The 19,419-nt window shown below is 51.0% G+C and overlaps 1 protein-coding gene across 1 annotated transcript; it reads left to right on the forward strand.

Moving 5' to 3' along the window:
• Positions 1-477: 477 nt before the first annotated feature.
• On the forward strand, positions 478-6,284 carry TBX22 (T-box transcription factor 22). Its single transcript, XM_075763033.1, has 8 exons — positions 478-759; positions 897-1,026; positions 1,337-1,438; positions 1,716-1,890; positions 2,088-2,252; positions 2,526-2,590; positions 2,673-2,758; positions 5,674-6,284. Exons 1-8 carry the CDS (start codon positions 621-623, stop codon positions 6,282-6,284), a joined length of 1,473 nt encoding a protein of 490 aa, XP_075619148.1. The 5' UTR covers positions 478-620.
• The last annotated feature ends 13,135 nt before the right edge of the window (positions 6,285-19,419 follow it).

Genomic DNA, 19,419 nt, shown 5'->3' on the forward strand with positions numbered 1-19,419 from the left:
CACGATCTGTCGTGCCGGGGACAACGGAGGGGCCGCGTGTGACCGACCCGTCGGGGCAGCCCGGTCGCGCCCAGGCCTGGAGCTCAGCGCGTACGGCCACCACTCTCCCTCTCCTTTATTCCCTTTTTTTTTTTTCTTTTTCCTATTTTTTTTTTCTTTTTGTGCTGGTTCTGGTTAAACGTTATTTGCACTTTTGTTGGAAAAGTGGCCCCTAGTGTGCAATTATGTCAAATTTCTTTGAGTTTTACAATTTAATGGAGAACAGTAACTCTTTTATTGATCCTAGACGGGGCCGGCTCCTCTTCCCCCACTCTTCCCCTCCACCACCCGCTCTCCCCTCCCTCCCCCGCTCCCCCCCCCCCCCCGTTACTCCTCTGAAATGTCACTCAATGTTTCTTATGCTCCCACCAGTTTCCAAAACAAACAGTGGAGGCTGCAGCCGTCTATTGACTCAGTTGGATGCAAGAGGATCTCGCCGTGGCCGCTGCCCCCCGACGGGAGCCGTGCGGCGGCCGGGCGAGGGTCGCTGGGTACCGGCCGGGATGGAGCCGCCGCTGCCGGGAGCCCCGCCGCCCGCCTGAGCCCCGCTGCCGCCCGGGGGGACCCCCGGCCCGGGGGGGATGGCGCTCAGCTCCCGGGCTCACGCCTTCTCGGTGGAAGCCCTGGTGGGACGCTCGGCCAAGAGGAAGGTGCCGCCCGATGGTCGCGACGAGGAGAGCGGGGCCGGCTGCAGGCAGAGCCGCAGAGCCCCGGAGGCGGGTTGGTAGCGGCGGGGACCCCCGGACGGGACCCCCGGGCCCGGGGCGGCGGCGGGGCGAGGGTCACCGCGGCCCCCCCCCCCCCCCCAGCCCCCGGCAGCCTCCCGAGCCGCCCCGTCCCGTTTCTCTTCCCCGCAGAAAAGCGGCCCAAGGCGGGCGCCGAGAGCCGGGAGGCGGGGGCCGGGGTGCAGGTGGAGCTGCAGGGCTCCGAGCTCTGGAGGAGGTTTCATGACATCGGCACCGAGATGATCATCACCAAGGCCGGCAGGTACCGGCCGCCTCCGCTGCCCACCCCTTCCCCGCTCCGATTCCTCCTTTGCCCCCTCGGTTATTTTTTTCTTTCTTTCTTTTTCGTTGTGGTTTTTTTTTTCTTTTTCTTTCCTTCCCCCCCCCCCCCCCCAAGTTTGGGATATTTTTATTTGTTTGCGGTTTTCGCTATTTTTGTTGAATTTGAATTATTTGGGGGTTTGTTTTTGGTTTTGTTTTTGGTTTTTTTGCCGATGCCCGTTTAGTTTTTTCAAGCCGTTTTGGCCGTTTAACCGGCAGCTCTTGCTCAGGACCTTCCCCTCTGCCCGCAGGAGGATGTTCCCGTCGGTCAGGGTGAAGGTGAAGGGGCTGGAGCCGCTGAAGCAGTACTACATCGCCATCGACGTCGTCCCGGTGGACTCCAAAAGATACAGGTACGGGGGGGAAGCGGCGGGGCAGCCACCCGCCCCCACGCACACCCCCAAACCCACGGGGGATCCCTCTCGCCGGGCCGAGCCTTTGGGATCTGCGGTCTGATCAGCCCGGTCCGCATTCAGGGAACCTACGTGAAACAGGGGCTGCACAGCCGTGCGGCGCGGCGGGAACCGCCGGCCTCGGATGCACGTATAGAATCTATAGGTGTGCGTGGGCGTGGGCGGGCAGGTCGGGGAAGGGCTCATCGCCGCCTGACCGCGGGCCGGGCCGGGCCAGGTATGTCTATCACAGCTCGCAGTGGATGGTGGCGGGGAACACGGACCACTCCTGCATCACCCCGCGGCTCTACATCCACCCCGACTCCCCCTGCTCGGGGGAGACCTGGATGAGGCAGATCATCAGCTTCGACCGGGTGAAGCTCACCAACAACGAGATGGACGACAAGGGGCACGTAGGTGTGGGGCAGCCCGGCCGGGGGGGGGGCCGCGGGAGGGGGGCAGAGCATCACCCCGGGGGGCAGCACCGACAACGCGGCGGGCCGGTCCCTCTTACCGGGGCTGAGGGCTGGGTCCCACCCGCGTCTTGCATCGGGCTTTCTTCCTGCCCTTCTCCCTCTCGGGGGGGCTCAGCCTGCCTCTCCGCCCGCAGATCATCCTGCAGTCCATGCACAAGTACAAGCCCCGCGTCCACGTTATCGCCCAGGACTCCCGCTTCGACCTAGCGCAGATCCAGTCCCTGCCGGCCGAGGGGGTGCAGACCTTCTCCTTCCAGGAGACCGAGTTCACCACCGTGACGGCCTACCAAAACCAGCAGGTACTGGGGACCCGGGGGGGGACGGGACCCAGAGCCCCGACGGTCCCGGGACCCGGGGGGGGGGGACGCAGAGCCCCGACTGTACCGGGACCCGGGGGGACGCAGAGCCCCGACGGTCCCGGGACCCGGGGGGGGACCCAGAGCCCCGACGGTCCCGGGACCCGGGGGGGGGACCCAGAGCCCCGACGGCCGCGGCGGCCGGTCCCGGCCCGCCCCGCACCCCAACGGCCCCTCTCGCTCCCACCCCTCTCCACCCACCCACCCCCTCCCCAGATCACGAAGCTGAAGATCGACAGGAATCCCTTCGCCAAAGGTTTTCGGGACCCCGGGAGGAACAGGTAAGGGCCGGGGCCGCCCCTCCGCCCGCCCCGTCGCGCCCGCCGGCCCCGCCGCGGTGCTCAGCCCCGTCTCGCCCCGCAGGGGGGTCCTGGACGGGCTCCTGGAGACCTACCCGTGGCGGCCCCCCCTCGCCCTGGACTTCAAGGTTTTCGGCGCAGACAGCCAGGGTAAGTCCCGTTTCGCTGCCTTTTTCCCACCCCGCCTCTCCCCGTGGCCTCGGGCCGCTCTCCCGGAGGTCTCCGCGGGGGCGCGGTCGGGGGGGGGGGGTGGTGTCTTAAACCATTAAAATAATGAGATGGGTTCCGAAAACGAACCGGCGGCCAACGGAAGGTTTTGGGAAGCCAATTCCTCGTGTTTTCGGCAAAACCTGCTGTTAAAATCGGTTTGAGGAGCAGCGCACTCGCCCCGGGAAGAGGAGGGTAACGGTCTGCCTTCATCGCCCGGCAGAAATCAGATTCAGATGCGCAGGAAAAAAAAAAAAAAAATATTTGAGTATGTAGGAGGCTAATTTAGAGTCGGGTTGTCAGGGTTTTGATCCTGTTAAACTAACTGTTTCCAACCCGTTTGAGACTATTAGCTCAAACCGTGATAATACTGAGCGCCGGTGTCTTCTGCAGCCGGCTGCTTCTGGGCGAACAACTGCGTTGTGCGACAGAAAATACCATTACCTGCTGTTTAGGGTGCCGCAGTCCCACGGCCCGTTAACTCCGCAGAAATGCAGGGAAGGGGGAAAAGTTTTCCAGGGAAAACGATCTCCCTCTGCCTGACAAGCGCCCATCGGTCTCTTACAGCCCTTTTCCAGAAAAACGGCTTTTGGAAATAGTATTTGAAAACTGATTATTCATAGTGCTGAAGGAAAAAAAAAAAAAAAACAACAAACTAACGGAGCATTTGCACTCCAGTTTGGGTTTAAAGTCACCAGTTTAACTCTCATTTATGTTAGGGACTCTTCAAAGACATTTGTCCTGGGGCACACCAAAGCATTCCCTTCTCTGCAGTGAAATACTGCAAAAATCACAGCGAAATTCCGTGCTGTACCGGCGTAAAAATGCGGAGACGTAAAAAAATCAGACTCGGGAGAAATTAAGAGGTTTACTGGATCGTAAAGAGAACTAGATTTATTTTTTTTTTTTCAAATTTAGAAAAGACCTTATGCAAAAAGGCCCTTTTGAACCCGTTTTGCAGGCTGTGATGCAGGATCGAGGAGAGGAGCTGGTGGATGGGCTGCAGTGGGGAATGAGAGAACAGCAACTGCCTCGATTGTTGTACAGATGCTAAAATATTAGGGCTTCCTGAGATTTTTTTGCTAGTCTGAATGCAATTGGTATTTTTCTTCAGAGTAAATTTCCAGGACTGATGTAAATATAAAAAAATCTCCAATTCCACTAATATTAAAACTGTATTTCTGAAGAAAAGCTGAAAAATAGAAATCCTGAAGCCCCCAAACCAGAAGGTAAATTAAAAGAAAGCACGAACAGTACGCTGGAGAAAGAATCGGCGATAAATTTGCGATTTTTAAGCCGAATAGAAAAGGCAGAAAGAATCTGCTCTTTGAGCTGCTCTGTCCTCCCCGCTGTGATCTCCGTTCCCAAACTTGCGCTGGAAGTCGCGTGCTCTTATCGCTTAGGACGCCTTGAAGCAAATACTAACACTCGTTTGCTCTGCTACAGCTAGCTGCGTAGGGATTCCTTCGCTGCCTCGCACTCACCAATATCGGCTCAATCCCGTCATTTCACACGGCCAAACGTCCCTGAGTCCTGGGAGGACGTCAGGCCGTGTACATCGGGAGAGGACCAGACCCCTGCCCTGCATCCGCTCCTGCTGATGTCAGTACTGAAACAGCCGCTGACATCAGCGCGGAAGGGTGAGACGTTCAAGCCGTAAAACGTTCCCGGATTACTGCGAATAGGTGCCGCCTGCGCGTTACCCAACCTGTGAGATACTCTGCTTGCTGGGAGTTTGCAAAAGTAATTTGCACCACGTCGGGAATCTTTGTGGGGTTTTTTTTAGGTTTGATATACTAGCAGGTATGGCTTGGTGATACAGCTGATTCTGTGCTGCTGAGTGCATGTAACGTCTGACCAGATCCCATCCAGCCAGTACATCATTTGGAATTAAATATAAATAGAGAAAAACACATAGTAAAAATGGATCCACTTTCCCTTCCTTTCTCAGTGACTTTGGTAAGAAATGAAAACAGAGAGGGGGGAAAAAAAAAAAACACCCAACAACCCACTCTGGAAGAATGTGGTAATGAATGTGCAGCAGAGACATACGGCTCTTAAACGGCGTTAGATGAAACCAGCATCTGTTTAGCACCAGGCCGGCCGCTCCAGAGCACCATCCCCACGCCAGAGCAGCCGCCGCCGCTTAGTTTTTGCTCTTGATGTTGCTCCGGAGGAGCGGCGAGCCGGGGCTGAACAGTGATGTTACACACCAGCGGCCTCGGCTCACACGTGTGAAGCGAGCCGGTGTCGCTTTTCTACCAAATTATGAAAGTGTTCATTGATTCATTTCAGAAAGGAGAATGTTAAAATGACATGTGCATTTGAAGTTTCTGGAGACACCTATAGTATTCAAGGGTATGTTTCAAATTGCATGGGAAACCAAGTAAAATTAGTCAATTCCTGTGAGCAGGAAGGTACCAAAAAAATTCTCCATCAGGCTGAATGCATTTTTTTGTTCTTATATACAAGGGGGAAAAGCTGCCTGTAATTTGCCCGAAAAATAGGGAACCTAAACCAGCGATGGCGTGTGTCTAACAGGAGCAAGTCGTGGGTTGTATAGCGAGGCACAGCCCCGGCAGGTACCTGTACGTGTGGAGCTGAACTTCATCGCTGTCCCGCGAATGAATGGGATTAGACACGCGTGACTGTTGTCCTTAGAGAGGTGCCAAGTAACAACAACAAATAATTTACGGACAGGTCTTCCCATTTTCCAGGAGCTGATTTTCGGAGCGGGTTTGTGCTTGGATGGACACCGGCAGCGGGAAAATGTGGAGTGGGAGCAGGAGTCCCCCCAGGGTTCCTTGGCTGTGAACATCAGCCTGCCCAGCTTGGATGGTTTCTGTTTCCCTTTTCAGGTGGGAGCTCCGGTTCTTCGCCGGTGACCTCCAGCGGTGGGACGCCCTCTCCTCTCAACCCCCTGCTCTCTCCATCGTGCTCACCTCCTACGTTTCACTTGTCAGCGAGCAACATCGGCGTGTCATGCCCCGAGACCTACCTACACAACCTCAACGTGCCGCTCTACTACAAGATTTGTCCTACGAGCTTCTTAAGACAACAGTCTCTCATCTTTCCAAGCCATGAAAAACTGGGAGGCACCAACCCACAGCTTTTACCCCACTTCATGGTGGATATGCCAAAACTCTCTTCCCTCGGCATAACCAATCTGAAAAACGCTAAAGCTGAAGACATAAACGGGCAATGTCTACAAGTACCCAATTCTGCTAGTCAAATGCTGTATGGATTACATGCATCTGGAAACATTTTCCCATCAAGTCCCATTGCTCGGGAAGCACTTAATTGTTCTTTACATCCTCCATATGGCTTGTACGGTTATAACTTCTCTGTGCCATCTAGACTGATGAATGCAGCAAGCCATTTCAAAGTGAGTGACAGCATTCCGGCTTCTTTGAGAGATGGCAGATGTAATCACTCTAACTGGCACCCGACGATTAACCATTGCCTTTAGTGGAATTATATAATATTTCTAAGCATTGATATGTAAAGCAAGCCTTTCCTTCCTTCATACCCAAGGGCTTGCTAGTTAGTGACTATGAAATACTGCATGGTACAGGAGCGGCGTGTCTAGGCATTTCTTAAATGTTGGGTGGGGTTTTTTTTTGTGGGCAAACATGTTGTGTTGTTGGGAGGGTGGAGGATCTGGGAGCGTGGAGGGTCTGAGATGATCCACAGCAAGGTGATACCTTTTGGTGATATTTATGTCATGGTTGTAGGTTAAGAGCAAACTGTACAGTCACCTTTTTAATATTTGCACTCTGAAGTGGGAACGTAGACGTATGGAATTCTACAAGTAGGTTTTCCTGAAGCTCTCTATCTAGCTTGCCTTTAGTTAGCTCAAAGCCCTCGTGAGCTTCTGCTCACCCTGCTTGAGTTTTTCCACTCATTTTAAAGGGACTATTTGAGACCTTGAGTCAGGAAAGGAGCTGTATTTGGCCAAGTGCTCGAGCATGTTCTCAAATTCCCTTGGCTTTAATGGGTTGTAATTAATGACATGAAAGCGCCTTTTTGCTCCAGGACCCAGATGACTCAGTTATCAGAGTGGGGATGTAAATTCAAGTATCTGCTGCTGAGGTAAGGAAAGCCGGGACAAAAGACGGATGCGTCCCTACCTTGTGGGGATGAGACAGTGGAGCCTGATGCGGGGGTGCTCCAAGAGCCCTCCTCTCCACGCTCCTGCTTCTGGAGGTCTCCAGGAGGTGGTAGTGCAGAGCACACCAGCGCTGACAACGTGGTGGGAAGGATCAGAGGATGAGTGGTCACGCATCTCCCCCAAGCTGAGCTGGATCTGGGCTAGAGGACCTGGGAGATACATCTCGGAGAGCCGCGTGGGATGAAACACCTCCGGCAGCCTGGCAGGACGCTTCTCCTACCCAGCGTTTTCAGCCCTGGGGGGCACAGAACATCCACCTGGGATCGCATCGGCCAGCCTGGGCCCGGGGAAAGGCCAGGGACGCTCCTGGCTCAGTCCTGGCGAGAACACAGCTCCTTTCCGGAGAATTACAACTCTACGGGCCCCAAAACATGAGATTTTACGTCTCTTCTAAAAGTCCTGTTTTATTATAACCTGTGGATATTCTTGTTATTCCTGTAAATAATCTCTAGCTCCCAAGGGCACAATATAACTCGCAATAAATTGGGGCACAGGTTTTATTTTTTGTTTGATCGATGCTCAGTCCCTACCTGAAGCCAAATTTGTTATTTGATATATGACAGAGATTTGAAAATAGTGCTTGACTGAGACCGGCCGCGTTTTGGGATTAAGAGAATTCTGTATTTACAAACATAACACAGCATTCCATCGGGATTACGTGCAGGTTTAAGAATCAGAATTGGTATCATCTCAGTTCTGGTTTTACTTTCATCTGTAACAGACAACAAATTAAGAACAGAACAAGCAATATCGAAAGCTGTTAAAATAACGAAACCTCACACTTTTACTTTCATGAGACTTTGATAAAAATCACCCAACATTGGTTTCGCTAACTTACCTGCTTTGAGTGTTCGCAGAGCCCCCAGCGATACCAGTGTGAAACGGTGGGCCATGCTTGCCTTGCTAAATGGTCTGTACAACTGTTAAAACCGAACAAACCTGCTTTCTTGTGCTGTTTCTTAGCAGTTTATCTCGCTATTTTTATTAAAAAAAAAAAAAAAGAACCTTTTTTTCATTCGGGAGTCCTTCTTTCCAAGCCATCCCTCATCATCGGCCGAGTTCCCGCGGGCGAGCCCGCTGCAGGCGCTGGGACGGGCTCTGCAAATCCCCACGGGCCGAGTGACCGAGTACCGGCCCCCACATGTGGTTATACTTTTGGGGAGCTGGAAGGCTCTTCCAGATCAGTCACGGATTCGTGGGTGGATGCAATGGGTAACTTCCAATTTTCCAAATATTTGCGGTTGCATAAGATGTTCCAGAGTTGCTGGCCACGAGCTGGTGGTCCAACAGATCAGTGTCTGTCTAGCTAAAAACGTGACTGATAATGACTAGAATAGATATCTTCGGCACAGACAATTTTACAGCAATAGACATTTAAATTTGGATCAGATAAATTCCCTCTACTACAGCTGAGTAAATGCTCTCTTTGACGGAACCCGCCTCGTTCCTACCCAGGGCATATTTGCAAACGGGCGCGGGGCTTCCCACAGCTGCTTGTTTATCCCGTGCCTTTCGGCATCAAACTACAAACCCAGCGTGGGGCTGATGCGCTCAGCTAATTCCACTGGAATCGGGTTGGGTCTCGATGCGCCTACGTGGGTCGGTAGGAGCCCGGTTGTCACCAGCCTCCCCAGTCACAGCCCCACGGGACACACGCGCCCAGAGCCTGGTCCCTGCGAGGGATGCGCGACACCGGTACCCGTGTCCCTTGGGTGCCGGCACCGCGCTCCGAGGAGGATGCAGCGCTCATCAGCGAGGGTGAGGCAGCCGCAGAAATACAATTAAAGACAATTAGCTCTGGATGAGAGGTCAGCACAGCATGAGGGACACTGTCAGACCTGGGCTATCTGAGGATACTTTCTATTTCCTTTGCCTTTAGCACCTGATTTATCCTTTCAAATATCACTGTAACAAACAAAAAAGATGTCGGTGGTTCTTTACGAAACAAATCAGCGTTTTCAGGCAGCCGTAGCTCTCTGTCCTGATGTCCACGTTGTCGCCTCAGACCTCGCCAAGGTTCCCTGACCGTCCCAGCATGGGAATATTTTCCATACCTGCAATGGTAATTCAGCTGATGGTTCTGCTTATATGAGAAAAACCGCACCCAAAATAGCGGATGACCCGCACGCTGCTTTCCAGGGGTGCTTTGTGAAACGGCTGCTGGCGCGAGGTGAGTGGTAGAATGCGAAAGAGTAGGTCAGTGTAATAAATCATTAGTTATTAAATGTGAAACTGGGGGAATCGAGGTCAATATTTCAAGCGGGAGCACACGGCTGTAAATACAAATACGTTACGTGCTGCTTTGCACGGCCTCCCCCATTAATGTCATTTGAAAACCTGTGGCAAGCGCAAAACTTCACATTTCTTTAGATCAGCGGGTGAATACAAACATAAAGGCAGTATTAGTGTGCTATTTTTAAATGGGAACAGGGAGAAAATAATCAGGGTGTTTTTTTTTTTTTAAAGATTAAACTTGCTGAATGATCTTAGCTATTAGTTATGTGACCTTTCCCAAGAAGAGTTTGAAGTTACTCGGGAATATCTGATCCCATTTATAGCACTCGGCAAATTAAACCGGCCGTACCAAGGGACGTGGGATGGATTCGGTGCTCAGACACCAGGAGTCCGATTTAAAAACCAAGGAGACAAAACCCCCCAGCGACAATGTTTTTAATCAAAGCGCAGTTTACTATCCGGTTTCACCCAAATTTAATACGTCTATTGAAGATGCCAAACACGTAGAGGGAGCGTCGGATGCAGCTTTTCCTGATCGAAGTGCTTTGGTTTACATTTGATCTTCTGAGGTTTGGTCCGTAATTAGATGATAATTTGTATCACAATTATGCAAAACAAACGAGGATTGGAGAGCAGGATAGCCCAGAACAAATAAGCACCCAGAACATTTGAAAGGCATCCCGTACTAAAAGGCTGTACATGTGTGGCTGGGGCCAGGGGGACATGCTGTTCCAATCAAGCTGCAGAAAGGGAAACGGCCGCTATCGGTCCCTACAAAAGGTTCAAATGCTCGTGTTTACAAATTTGTATTGCACGTTAATACGTAAACACACGCTATTGGAAACAGATGACTCTGCGATATCTACGTGTTCTTTCTTTCTAATTTTGTGTGTCTGCCCGACTCCCAGAATACACAAAACATGCAGTGACTCTTTTCAAACGTGGCTCGGAAAGCTAAATAAGAGCTACGGCATCCGAAGACATAATTTTAACATCGCCGGCGCCACGGCAGCTCTCCTGGCCCCTGGATGTATTTTGGGTACCGGGTGCAGGGGGATGCACCCCCCGCCACCCCCGGGGCTGAGCTACCAGCCGGCTGGTAGCAGCTCCAGCTGGCTGGAGTTGCGCTTTGCCGCGAGTGATAACTCCCTCCTTGGCGTTGACACACTGAATGGATTTCACAATTTTTTTTCACGGCCGTGGCACTCGGAGGCACCGGAGCCGTGGCAAGTGGCCACAGCATCACCCGGCCACCGCAGCAGCTCCATCCACGCTGGCTCAGCAACATCCGTGCTCCGTCCATGCTGCAGCCACGGAGAGCTGGAAGAAAGCAGCTTTTAAAATGTAAAGAGTTATTTTTGATAAAGTAATTTTGGAAAGGAAAAGAAAAAACACCTTCCTTGCAATGTGAGTAAAACCTTACAACTTGTTAATCAACCTTTTCTTTCAGCTGTTGATTTGCATTTTAGGATGCAATCTCCAGGCACCCCTTCCTGTGCTCGGCTGTGTCCGTGCAAATCGCAGCCTCCCGGCCCCGTGGAGTTCGAGCCGGTGTCAGACGGCCTGGGTGCAGCACTCGGGGCTGTGGGGAATTATCCCGGCTGCAAGGACTTTCGCAGATGTTGGGTATTGCGCTGCAAGCTGTTCATGCTTAATAGGGGTCTGCTCTCACCGAGCTCGCGTAGTTTCTGAATTTTATAGTTATTTATAAACCCACTTCTCCTCTGTGTCCCTTCGGTGACGCTCACAAGAAGGACCTACCGTCTGCTTCCATACATCAAACAATTTCCTCCCAGATTGCTTATCCCAAAGCATCAAGTTTTAAGTTTATTGTAGCAATTAAGTACAAGAAGTAGTCCAGGTTTTGCGAAGGACCCCTTGAGCTTATAAATCAAATGACACAAACCAGCAAGTAAAATTCAAGACCTTTCTGGAGAGGAAAACACCAGTGATAAGGGAGAACCCCCAGGAAAAGTGACGTTGGCTGCCGAAGGAGGCAGATCCTGCCCAAAGCCAGAGGTGGGGGCAGGGGCTCAGGACGGTTTCCAGCCCTCTGAAGGCTGAGGATACATTAGATGCACTAAAGAGGCTTTCCGATATTTTCTCTCATTTTAAAAGCCTCGCTCTTTCAGGTTTTGAGAGACCGATTTTGGAGAAATTCACTTTTTCCTTCTTGGCACCAACTCCAGATCTCATCTCTGCGCTGGGTCCCAGTTCCAACAATTTCCTCCGGGCCCTGCCCAGCAGCTGGGAGCACTTAGCAGCTCATCCGCCCCTTCGCTCACCTGCCCGAGCCAGCCCCGACAGGTCCATCTGCTTCCAGTCAGGCCTGCAAATAAAATGGGGCCTCCACTCCAAGAGGAAGAGAAGAATAATGGACTTGTGTGGGTGCTTAGGGGTACTCTTGCTGTTACTCAGATGATGCTCCAGGGATGGATGTTGCCTTCTGCTCTGGCTGCCGGTCCATTGGAGTGAGCTGCTGCCCCCCTTCACCATGGACCTGCAGCCTGAAACCAGTAGAAATTCACTTTTTTTTTGATCAGGTTTGGGAGAAGATGCTCATTGCTGTTGCATGGAAGGTTTCAAATACATGATATTAAATGCCAGTCGGTGTCGTGTGGGAAGGGCTGTGATATTCGTTTGTGCGGTCGGATGCTGCCCTGCCTGTACCCAACCTGCCCCAAGCACTTGGTGGTTTTAACCATCATCTTCCATCACACATTACTTTAAGTGTCTTGGAGGTCCTGCTTTTGATGGGATGCTATGTGCACTGCAGAAAAAGCCCTGTATATTTAAGGCAGTTTGGTAAATTTTATGGGTGGGTTTGTGTTTCTTGGGTGTCTTCAATACCAGGACAAAATGGAGCGATCCAGGAGGCTGGACTGGTTTATCCTCAACCGGCACCACGATGCTCTCCATGCAGACTTAAACCTTAAGAAAAAAAAAAAAAAAAAGGCATAAATCCAGATACAGAGCAACAGTTCAAAAGCTAAACTGTTCATAATACAGTGTTAAGGCTAAGAATTAATATCAGACGATGGAGCGTGAGGAGGGACGGCTGGCAGCTCAGAAAGCTCCTGCACACCCCAAAGCTGTAGGACTGCTCGAAGGCAAAACTTCTCCGTCCCAAACGTGTCTTCATGAGTCAAGCAAGACCTGATCCTCTTGCAGGACTTGAGGTTTAGGTGCTGGAATTAGGGCTTTTTCTCCCTGCAGTGAGGGCATTTCACATGTCTTGCCGTATGGAGATGTCTCAGGGCTTTAAAAGCAGAAGCGTGAGCCACAGGCACCCCTGCCTGCGCACAACAAACAGATCGAATTTAGGTTTACACATATATTCATTTCTACAGTCTCGCAGCAAATCGTTTTGTATGGAAGTGTTAATAAACCTAAAGTGGAGAACTAACGGTCTTAAAAAAATAAAATTGGTTATCAACTTGATAATTGGTTATTTGTATCAGGAATGCTGTGGCCAGCAGGACCAGGGCAGTGATTGTCCCCCTGTACTGGGCCCTGGTGAGGCCGCACCTCGAGTGCTGGGTTCAGTTTTGGGCCCCTCACTCCAAGAAGGACACTGAGGTGCTGGAGCGTGTCCAGAGAAGGGCGATGAAGTGGTGCAGGGTCTGGAGAACAAGTCTGATGGGAGCGGCTGAGGGAACTGGGATTGTTGAGCCTGGAGAAGAGGAGGCTGAGGGGAGACCTGATCACCCTCTGCAACTCCCTGAAAGGAGGGTGCAGCCAGGTGGGGGTCGGTCTCTTCTTCCAGGTAACAAGTGATGGGACAAGAGGAATCAGCCTAAAGTTGTGCCAGGGGACGTTTAAATAGGATATTAGGGAAAATTTCTTCACCCAAAGGGTTGTCAGGCCCTGGAACGGGCTGCCCAGGGAAGTGGTGGAGTCACCCTCCCTGGAGGCATTTAGAACGTGTGTAGATGTGGTGCTTAGGGACATGGCTTAGTGGTGGACTTGGCAGTGCTAGGCTAATGGTTGGACTTGATGATCTTAAAGGTCTTTTCCAACCTAAACTATTCTATAATTCCATGATTCTATTATTCTATTATTATTCCATGGAGTAAAACACACTCTGACTATCCAGCTGCCCCGTGCAGGTACTGCACATCTCCATTTACCAACAACAGTTGTAGCTTCAGCTCTTTGCTGAATTTTTCTTTTATCTTCATTAAAAGTCTTACCGTTAAATTAATCGAAGTTGATAAGCTATTTCCTGTATCGTATTTCTTCTAACATTATCAATATTGCTCATAAAAATATAGATTGAAACAATATGTTGTAATGTCCAGGATATAAGCCAGATTCTGCTGCAGCTCAAATAAATATGAATTTGGCTTTTGGCTTTCATAAAAGCAGGATAATGTCTCTATTTGGGCTATTCTAACGGATAACATCAGCCCTCTTTGCTTCGCTTCTCAATACTACCAGAATTTAAGAATTTAGACTGGTAGAAGAAATACAACTCTATTTCCTGGAGATTTTTGAGATTAAACCAAATCAAAGTAAAGCGAAGGCCCAAACTTCATTTCCCACTGAAACGAAACCCAACATTTCAAAAGCCTTCACGCTTTGAAAGTGCTGACACTTGCCATGAGGGACGTTGGAATTGCAAATGAGAAGCTCTTCAGGCGAGGGATGTCAAGGAGAGGGCAGGGAAGAGTTCATCTGGATCCGGCCAGGAGAGGACAGGGAAGGACTCGTTTGGCTCTGGCCAGGTCCAGGTGCTTTGTCCCCGCTGCCGTTCCTCCTTCCCAAGCCGATGTCCCCACTTTCTGAGATGGTTTTTGGTCCAAGGGGTTTGGGTGGTGGAGTACGGACCTGTCCCCTTTGGTCAGCTCCTCACCGCTTCGAAGACCCTACGGAGAGTCAGTGTTTCTTCAGTCCAACACGTATGAAAGGGCCATCTGAGAGCACATCCCATTAACTGCTGATCCGAGGAGCGTGGTTGCCACGTCTGGCTGGTGAGACAGCCACAGCACCCTGCTCCAAACTTGAACTTCCCAAATGACCAAAAGATCACTTATTTTTAAATTGTTTTCGAGTATCATTCGTGCAGCTGGAGTCATGGGCCATAAAAAGGAGGAATTTCACTGGGTAGGTCTCCTGGACACAGAACAGAGCAGAGGATGGAAATGAGATCCAGCTCTGCTCAAGCCGTAATTTTTCGGAGGAGATGGCGGGTACCTCTGCAACTGATCACATGTGGGGGTGGTGGGGCAGGGATGCTCCTGCATCCGCCGACAGCTCCCACCACCCTGCGTCAGGTCCGGACCCTGCTTGGGGTCCTGGTGGCAAAATTGTCTCCAAAATTTGGAGGCTTCTGGGTTTCCTTGGGCAAGCATCCCTCACCGGCCAGAGCCGTGGTAGCAGGGACCGGGTCGGTGTCCCCGCGGCTCCCCCCGTGGGTTTGCTTTGCAGCAGGTGAAAACACAGATGAGTCATTTTCAGATAATTTGTCAGTTTAAAAAAAAAAAAAAAAAAATTGAATCAAAACATTCCTGGGGCAGGGGAAAGCGTTTCGAGTGGTTTATTTGCAGTAATTGGGCTTGGTCAGTTTTGATCTCGGTGTTTCTGCCCTGACAGCCACGCTCTCCCCAGAGCCAGCCCCCACGCTTTAATTCATTCTTTTTCTTAAAATAGGACACACCTGCGAGGAAGGCAAGTTTCTTCAAGACATTCCTGATCTGGAGCATATTAAACCGATATTTTTGTTTTGTATTTTTGATGATTTGCTCCAGTGATAACATAATAGCATGATATTTTGCCTGGGACTGATTAAAACATTTCTTTTGATCAGTGCAGCAGATTGAAACAGTTGTTTATTACTGGACAAAGCTTTGAGAAAAAGAAAAAAGAAAAAAAAAAAAAAGGCAGAAAAAAGAAACGGCTCTGGGTGGCTGTTGGGTCTGCTTTTCGCCAGGGGTATTTCCGTCACTTTGGGAAAATTCTCCGTTCCAGCCGGGGTTGGGGTTTGGGAAGTGAGAGAAGGGAAGGACGATCCATCACGCTGATGGACAACGGCTGAAAACCCGGGCGCTGGTTGTTAAAACTACACGTGTGCTGAATAAAACTCGTTTCTCCCTCTCAGGACACACCGGTCGCCTGGATCATAACTGATGAATTGCTATAACCAGATCTAATGTTTCCTCAAAAGGTTGTCCTTTTAAGCTATATCCATCACTGCACGTTTCAAAGCTACCTAAATTTTAAAATGTAAGACTTAAAAAAAAAAAACCCAACTTTTTTTTTTGCTTTATTAACCAAAGGCAGCGTCATTTTGTTACAAACCTACAACATCTGAACGTAAATGTGTTATTTTGCTTTAACTCCAGTTCCTGTAAAGGCTTTCAAGACTATAGATTTTAATTACGTGAATATTTTTAATAAAATCCCCTATTTAACTGCTGGCAAGACTGTAAGGGAAAAAACAATAATATCTGGCTCTGTGTCTTTGACAGAATAATTCTTCAAGTTACGTTTGCCACATTCACGCAGCTGCGACCAATAACCCGGCTGTCTTTATTATTCTCCTACGATATGAAATTAAAACGAACTGGAAATGTTTATGCCGCAAATGGCGTGCAACACATTAAACAGATAACGCCAGCTAAGGTTTTGCTTAAAACAGGGGGGGGTTCTCCTCCAGCAGAGCCGGGCTGTAACATAATCCCGTCTTTTCCCAGGCAGCGGAGATTGCCGCTCTGCCGAAAGCCTCAGACACATAACAATATCTTCATTAAAGAGGAATTACTTCCATCTCGCCATCCCCAGGTGCCACTGAAAGCGGAGCTTTGTTTCATGTGGCCACTTTCAATTCCTGTGTTTATAGCAGCGGATTCCTTGGCTTCGCGGGACGGTTGGAGATAAATCTATTTTGGGTCTTGTTTGCTTCCTCTTGACTTTTCCCCACAGTGTGTTTATAAGCTGCGTATTAATTTCTCAGTCATGCCTTTGGTATTTTTCACCGCTGTCAGAAAAAAACCCAACAAACCCAAAAACAAGAAAAAAAAGACAAGACTCCCTTGCATTTAATCATCTCAACCCAACATATTTTTTGCTTGCTTGCACGGATCGATAAATTGAGGTAAATCAAGTTCCTCCAGGCTGTTAATTCTGAAGGGCTCCATCCCACCACGTGCACCTGCCCCGTGTTTTCCTTGCAAGGGGATACGTCTCCGCAGCAGCCGCACGCGGCGCGGGCAGCTCACCGGGAAATGCCGGGGCTGCGCGGAGGCCGCTCGCTGACGTGCGTCTGCAAATCCTTCTCCAGGATGCGGAGAACCTCGGGGCGAAGCCGGGGAGGGGGGGGAAGGAGGGAGGCAGGGCCGCAATCCGGTAATGGATTTCACGTGTCCCTCCGTGGCGCAGTCTGTCGGTACATCAGGGTTAAGAAGGGGCGGGTACTGCCTTTCTGCCTGCTCCCCAACGGCGGGATTTCACCCCGCGCTGCTCCCCGGATGCCTCCACCAGCACCACCCCGGCCCGGTGGCGGGTCCCCATCCCTGCCGTCCCGCTCCTCCTCTCCCTCCTGCCTTCCCCTTCCCCGTGCTGGGGTGCGGGTGCTGGGCTCTGACATTTTAAAGCTATTATGTAAAAAAGCACTTTAGTGTCCTCGGTAGCGTTTTGTTTCCTGCACGACACACTGAGCGCTGTTTCCCTCTGAGATGACGGAAAAAAATAATTCAACATCTTCCCTAGGACCAGGTCGGCTCTGCCTGTCGATTTGGTTTTCACAGCAGCGTCATCGCTTCACGGACGTGACTAAATCCGTCAACCAACCCATATTAATCTGCTAATATTTATTATCCGTCAATTTAGTGCACTTTTGTTTCCAGCTCGGGGCCCCTTCCCTCCCTCCCTCCCAGCATCCCGATCCCGCCGGACAAACACGCCACTGAAGCAGTGGAAACGCTTTATTATTAAGATACTGTTTTGCACTGGTGGTGTTGAAAGATAATTGTGCACAGTGCTAGCAAACAAATAAAATAGAAAATTGATTTGTTTGTTAGAAGGTTAAAGGAAGAGGAAGTTTTCTTTGGTTTCTGAAATACAGTCTTGAAGTTAAAGTTCATTGATTTTAGCTGGCAGCATTGATTTTTAATAGAGGATTTTAACCTTTCGTGACACAGAAACCCAGAGATGAGTATTTCTCTGACTGACGTGCTTTACCACTGCAGATTTTCAGGGATTTTGCAAGAAAAATAGTCGTCTCGAATGACCATCAAGGTGAGAGCAAGGACTGCCGAAGGCAGCCAGGGCCAGCTGGTGCCTCACCTCCCTTCGGCTGCCAGCACACGCCTGAGCAATTTCAGCTTAAAAAAACCTGTCAGAAAAATAGCATCGAACCCACAAAACTGAGCCAGCCGGGGGGAGCGGAGCGGCTTCCTTGCCTCGTCGCTCGGTGCAGAAGCTGGGAGCGGCTGTCGAGCTGCCAGGGCACCTTCACGGGGAGCTCCCAAACCTGGAATGGAGATTTAAGGAGAATTTTGCTCCTCGCCGGGCAGCTCCGGGGCTGCCACTGCCCACAGCCCGTGTGAACAGCGCTGCTCCGGCCGGGGGCTGCCGTCTGGCCCCTCGGTTTTCCCAGTAAACCGTAGACACTGATAACATTTAATGATGGGATGAGGGTTATTGCCCACCATTCGCCTTTTTTTTCTTTTTTTTTTCTTTTTTTCCCATTCATTTTGTTTTTTCAATCTCCCTTTGTATTTGGCTTTGCTCCTGGTGCAAACCAAGGAGCTCCCCGGGGAAATCCCGCACCTCCTCCTTTCCCCTCGCCGCAGCCCTTTTTTTGGTCTCCTTTTGCCTCGGCTTTGAACCGTTTTGACGCTGAAGGGTTGTAGCGGAAGGCAGAAGCAGGATTGGCTTCCTCCTCATCTTTCCATAATTTTTTTTTTTTTCCCCCCCCAGATGACAGCTACCGTGCCCCGAGGTGACATCCCACCTTACAAGCGTCCCCCCCACGGCTGCTCCCGGGCTGCAGACGGTCAGCGCCACCCAAAATCGAGCCCAGTGCGAGCAGAACCGGGCAAAACCGCAGCCATCACGGCGGTTCCTTCCGCGTGGACGCACAAATCAGCTGGAGCAGGGTGAAGGCAGCCCTGCCCAGCGCGCGGCCGTGGTTTGCGTTTCCAGCCTGGCCAGGATACAGACTCGTACAGGACTGAAACAATAAAGGGGTTTTTTTTTTTTTGGTTTGTTTGGGGTTTTTTTCAGTGATCTCGGTTCTTCTTTTCTTCCCGCAGTCAGAGGCGAGAGCGGGCGCCCGGCGGTCTCCGGTCCCGGCGCGGGCTGGGGGTCAGTGCCACGGGCACGCCGAGCCTTGCTTGGGGCTGCCCGACGCGCTCTGCCCCTTTTCGCCGTAAAGCCGCCGTTTCGCAACACGCCATGCTGCTGTTTGAGCTTTTAATGCACCAGATTAGTAAAAGTTTAGAAGGTTTGACTGCTGAGAGTCCTTCATTGAACGTTAACTTCTTGTTTGGTTCTGGCTGCTGAGGGCAGGGCGGTCCCGGAGACGGCAGCTCCTGTGAACCCACTGAGCCATCTGGCTTGGGAAGCTCTTCCGTCCTTTCCACCGCAGGATCCAGGCACCGTACTACCCTGGAGCGTATTCCTCAGGGATTTCTGCTGCTCTGGAAGAACTGGCAGGCCGTGCACAGCGGCCGTGTTCTCTTGGCAATCTCTAAATCGCACTTGGACGAGAACCGCAGAGCCCCTCGTAGCACGGCTCTGCCCAGGAGCTGCAGGAGACCCAGCCCACGACGGACGGGTCCCGATATCGCCCGTCCCGCTCAATAAGCAGCTTGCCGAGCTGATTGTTAATCATCCGCTGTGAAATGTTCTTTGCTGCTACATGACGCTGGCTGGAGGAATGCAAACTCACATCAGCTTTGCTTTCATATTTCGAAGCGTGAGGAAGCATCGCTACTTGTTCCTCCGTGGAAGCCCAACCATCTCTAGATAGCACTCACCGAACAAAAGCTTAGATTGAAAGGAGCACATTGTCATTTTGGGGTGGGTTTTTTTAGGTTTGTTTTGGTTTGTTTTTTTTTTTTCGCCCCCAGGCTATTCTGAGCAAAGCAGAGTTTAACCAGCACTCTCCAAATCGCAGCATAAATCTCGCCGGCGAGGGAAGCGCACTGCGGTGCGAGCTGTCAGCAGCTCCCTGTGATCTGACAGGGTCCAG

This window comes from Balearica regulorum, chromosome 11, assembly GCF_011004875.1.
Source record: "Balearica regulorum gibbericeps isolate bBalReg1 chromosome 11, bBalReg1.pri, whole genome shotgun sequence".
Taxonomy (NCBI): Eukaryota; Metazoa; Chordata; class Aves; order Gruiformes; family Gruidae; genus Balearica; species Balearica regulorum.